At 44.3% G+C, this 4987-nt stretch overlaps 1 protein-coding gene across 1 annotated transcript in view; it reads right to left on the bottom strand.

Moving 5' to 3' along the window:
• The window catches only part of RSAD2 (radical S-adenosyl methionine domain containing 2), an 18620-nt gene extending 14984 nt beyond the window's left edge, over positions 1 to 3636 (bottom strand). The window contains exon 1 of the mRNA XM_012639946.1: positions 3285 to 3636. Coding sequence (XP_012495400.1) covers positions 3285 to 3630 — 346 coding nt within the window. The 5' untranslated portion in view covers positions 3631 to 3636. The remainder of the gene's footprint in view (positions 1 to 3284) is intronic.
• Between the last annotated feature and the right edge of the window lie 1351 nt (positions 3637 to 4987).

Raw genomic sequence — 4987 nt, forward strand, 5'->3', positions numbered from 1 at the left:
CTTCCCGAGGACCTGTGAGTAACAAAACTTTAAAGCTTGTTCCACCTTCTCTTTTGATCCGCATTTGGCCTCAGCATACCTCATCCAAGGTGATGTGGCTTAAACACTCAGGTAATCCTTAAAATAATCCATGGAGGAAGGAATTATTTTCGGAATTTTAGTTGCAGGAATTGAGGCCACAAAAGGTGAAATAACTTATTCAAGTTCGCAAGGCTAGAGAAGAATGGAGCTAGGACAATGCCTTGGCTCCGAGGCCTTGGATGGTTACACATAGAGTTGCCTCCATCCTGGCTTGCCCAGAACAGTTCAGGTTTATGGTAGACCACGTAACATCTGCTCGGTGTTTTTAGCGCCCCCTTTCACTCTCAGATGTGTCTATGATTGGGCAGGATGAAATGACACCACCTCAGCATTCATAACCCATCCTGCAGGGAGGATGCTTGCGCAGCAGTCGTCACGATCCAGTAAGAACGGCATTACTGGAGCAGCGTGTTGAAGTGGGCACAGGTAAACTGGAGAAAGGGAGACCGTGTACCGGCCAGTGTGTAGAACTGTTGGCGAGTTTAAGGAGCGTGTTTGGAAGGGATGGAAGGATGAGAAAACTGAAGGACAGGATATAGAGATGTAGTTAAGATCTTAGACAAAGAGCAACTGATTCACAATGGTGTTAACAGACATGAGTGATTGTATTACAGCCCAGATCAACAACTGATGCTCACTATGTTTAATTCTGTTCAATCGTTTCGGTTTAAAAGCCAGGGAAGTAAATAATATATTTTAGAAGTGTGCTTAGCCAAAATAGTAACTTTTAACATAATGTAAAATAATGTACATTTAAATTGAAATTTTAATGCAAATTAAAATTTTTAATCACCACCGAAATAAGTTTTCCTCCATTTTCCAAAAACCTCTCTTATATGAAACACAACCCATACTATGCTGTAAGCATTTTAATTAACTTTGGTTTTATTTACTTAAACTGAGAAGTAATTATATAAAAGTATTAATTATAACTATAATAGTTATAATTGATGACAAAAATATGTGAATATTCACTTATTGTGAAACTCTTGAGGTTGGTTTATCAGTTATTGTTATCTATATTTTAAAAATTATGAAACTGATATTCAGAAAAGTTAAATGTCTTGACAAATCTACTAAATGCCAGAGCAAGAACTCAAACCCTGGCCTTCTAAATGAAGACTCTTAAGTTCTTTCCACCTCACCAGTCTTCTCCTCATTTGTTTGTTCACGCATTCATTCATTTATCCAAAAACATTTATTAAGCCTCTATTACATTCTAGATATTTTGCCGGGCATAGTTATACACAGAAGGGCAAAATTCACCCTTGGAATTCAAACTCTTTGAGGACCCAGATATTAAAAACAAAACAAAAAAATGAAACAGTGGTATAATTTAAGTGCTGCCATACACATTTGCAGCAAGTACCATGAACTCCCAAGTGAAGGGCAGAGGGCATTGATCCTGCCCGATGAGGACCAAGGATAAGGAGCTTTGAAAGTTCACCTGCAGAGATTTGGGGACAGGCCTTCTAGGAGGAGAAAACAATGAGACCACAGGCTTGACGATTCAGGTGTCTGGGGAGAATGAGCAACAGGATGTGTCTGTAGCATGGGGTGGAGGAAGCTGAAGGCAACACTGAGCTGGCCCAGGGCCTTGGCAACGATGCTCACTAGCTCGGTTTTGTGAGTCATGCAGGAGGGTTAGGTGTGGAGTTAAAGCATCAAAACTGTATTTTAATAAGATCATGTGCTTTCAGTTGGGAGAGCAGAGACATGAGATGAATGGCAGTAATCCTGGTGAGAAACGACAAGAACTTGAGCTAAACCACACTGAGAATGGAGAGTTGGGGTCTTTACTTGCAAGATCAGTGGTGGGTGACTAAGCAAACATAATGCAGAGCAAAGAAGTCAGATCCAGTAATGTTCATACTGCGTGATTTCATTATATAAAGTACAGGACACCACAGAACTAATCTGTGTGTTAGATCAGCTAGTGATTACCCCTGGGCCATGGTAACTGCTGGAAGGAAGGTGCCTCTGGGTGGTGGTGATGCTCTGTCTCTGCATCTACAAGCCTGGGTGTGGTCCCTGCGAAATTCATCGAGCTGTGCACTCAGGATGTGTGCAGTCTTGCACATAGAATCAATACTTTAGTGTAAAAGTCAAACAAGGAGACAAGGAAGTTTGCGATACTACCGAAGTTGCTAGCTGAGGAGGTGCTCTAGGAAAGACAGGAAGACAAGGATGGAAGGATGAACAGATTTGGAATGGAAGACGTTGCATTCTAATTTCATGCGCTGAGTTCTCCGAGAGGTGTGCAAGTTATTAATGGGATGATGTTCAGCAAGCAGGTCTTGAGAGTAAAGTCATTGATATATTTGTTAAAAATTATTTTTTAAAAGTTTCATATTAAAAATGTGACCACGCCAGATCAATCTGGCTCAACTTTTACATCACAAAGTTGTGAGTCATTTTTCTGCTGCCACAGGCCCCCAGGTTGAAGGTCATGTCACCTGAGCTTGCCCAGATGAACCCAAGGTACAACCACAGGCAGAACCTAAGTGCCTGGACCAAGGAGGAGGGACTGCATGAAGCAGCAGACACTACATGACAGGACCCACTCAGATCTTGCCCCAGTATCCTCTGACAATAAAACCACTCCAATGCCCTTGTTCAGGGACATGCTGCTCTGGGAACTGTCCCCTGTGTGCTCCTTACTTGTGCCAAGTAATAACAAGTAATAACCTACCTGGATGTGCCTTTTGACTTGATACCTGCTGAACAAACAAACCCCTTCCATTTGGGAGGTAACAAAAGCACATGCATAATCGAAAATAGAAGACTCAACTATCACTATTCTTATGTCAAAGTTTTTGGTTTTCTTTTCAACTTTCTTTAGTTACTGTGTCTGGAAAAACCAAATTCATCAATGCTTTGGACAAACTAAGAAAGTGGTACAATCTTCCCAAACTGCCTCTTTACAGCAGCAGGTGGAACAGGGACCCGCACCTGGCACAGACCTCTGCTCACTCAGAAGTTTGCTCCACCAACCCCCGGCTCCAGGCAGCTCTATGGTTTAGGAAGTCCTGGGCACCTACCCCAAAATCCACCCCTCCAGAATGCCCTACTCGCTTTGCGATGGGCAATGGTGATGGAGAGTTCTGGAGAAGCCCTCCGGACTGTGCATGTCCCCAGCCCCCTCTTGTCTCACCCCACTGTCCTGCGGTTATCTTGATTTCTGCCTGGGACAAGGGACTCACCAGCCTCCTTAAGCAACAGCAGTCCTCTCTTGGCCTCCTCGAGGGGCAGCACGAAGGACGTTTTGGCCGTGTGGAAACAGAACCCACACTTGTAGTTGCACTGGCGCGTGAAATGGTAGTTGACACTGGTGGGGGTGGTGGGCAGAGGGATGTCCTCTTTCTCTTCCTCTCTGGTCTCATCTGGCTCTTTCCTGATCTGCTGCTGCTGCCTCTCGGTGCCTGGCAACCAGAGTACTGTCTTCAGCCAGCAGAGCAGAGGGACCAGGCTCCGCCAGAGAGAGCTCAGAGGCTGCCTGAACGTGCTCAGCATCTTTCCAGCAAAAGCGGTGGGCACGAGGGTCCACATGATGCCCTGGACTGCCCTGCACCCGGGGAGACACGCTTTATATGGGGATGGAAACTGGCAGCTCTGAGCAACCTGTCCCGGGGGGGAAGGACACACCTTTTTTGACAAACAGTCAGCTGAGTTAGAGTTTTGATTTTCTCTTCTGGAAAACGAAAGTTGAAACACGGCCAAGAAAGCCGACGGTTCAGAAGGAGGGCCAGCACGCCGGCTTTCTCTGCCCCAGGCTCGGCCTCAGTCCACTTGTCTAGTAACAGTCTTTCGACTCCAGGTGGTGACAGATGAAGATGCCGATATCCGTCCAGAAATCCATAGTACGACACGCTCTTTATGTCTGCGTTACTGTCTCCTGAATTGACCCCAAACAGCCTCCACCCTGTCATCCTTCACACGGGGGTGGGGGTGGGGTTCTCAGGGAACGTTTGCTGTTAAAGCCAAATAAGGAGCAGAGTTGCAGACCCACATGGGGGGCTGCGGAACCGTTAGCCTCAGGGACCCCATTCAGACGCAGTAAAAGGCACAGGGACACGGTGGAATTTGTGTCTTAACCCCCTTTGGTTATTCAGCTTCATTTATGTCCTGTAAAGTGCATTGATACAGTGTCAAAGGTAGACGTTTAGATTTTCCTGCAGATTCCTTTCTGTATTGTTTCTGATTGATATTTCCACCCAGGAAAAATTGGCTGTTTTTCCAAGTTACTTCCTAAATTGGCGAGAATCGCTGTGACTCATCACTTATTTATCTTTCCAGTTTTCTTAGAAAGTGTTGTCGACTCTTGTACCGAAGTCTTCTACCTTCCAGCACTCTTTACTCACAACTGTGCTTCAGCCTGTGGTCTGAGGCTGTCATGAGACCTGTGCAAAGTTGCAATGGTCCTAGTGGTTAGGCTTCTGGAGCCACAAACCCAAGCTGTGTGCCTTTGACTAAGTTACTTCACTTCTCTGGTCCTCCATTGCTCATTAGCAAGTGTCTTCTGCAGATTTTTGTGTAGATTGAAAATGCTAATTGATGTGAATCACTCAGAAAAATGCCTGGTAAACTTTAAGTGTTCAGTAAGGGTTAGATATTTTTATTCTAATAATGTCATATTCTGAACGGAAACAGAAATAACTTTCATTTTACTTAAAAGGAAACTGAAAGCAAATTCTGCAAACTAGCAAGTGTATGTTTGATTACCGGCTATGCAACAATGGATAAATATTACCCAAGTCCTTAGAGTCTTCTTTTAAAGTCTCATACCATGGTCTGGCTCAACTGAAAAATATTATTTGCTAGATCACGTGAGTATGAGGAAATGAAAACCAAGTCAGTTTATGTTTCAAGTCAAATATTACAGATAGCACAGAGGGTGACAATGCAG

This window comes from Propithecus coquereli, unplaced genomic scaffold (genome assembly GCF_000956105.1).
Source record: "Propithecus coquereli isolate 6110/MARCELLA unplaced genomic scaffold, Pcoq_1.0 Scaffold145, whole genome shotgun sequence".
NCBI lineage: Eukaryota > Metazoa > Chordata > Mammalia > Primates > Indriidae > Propithecus > Propithecus coquereli.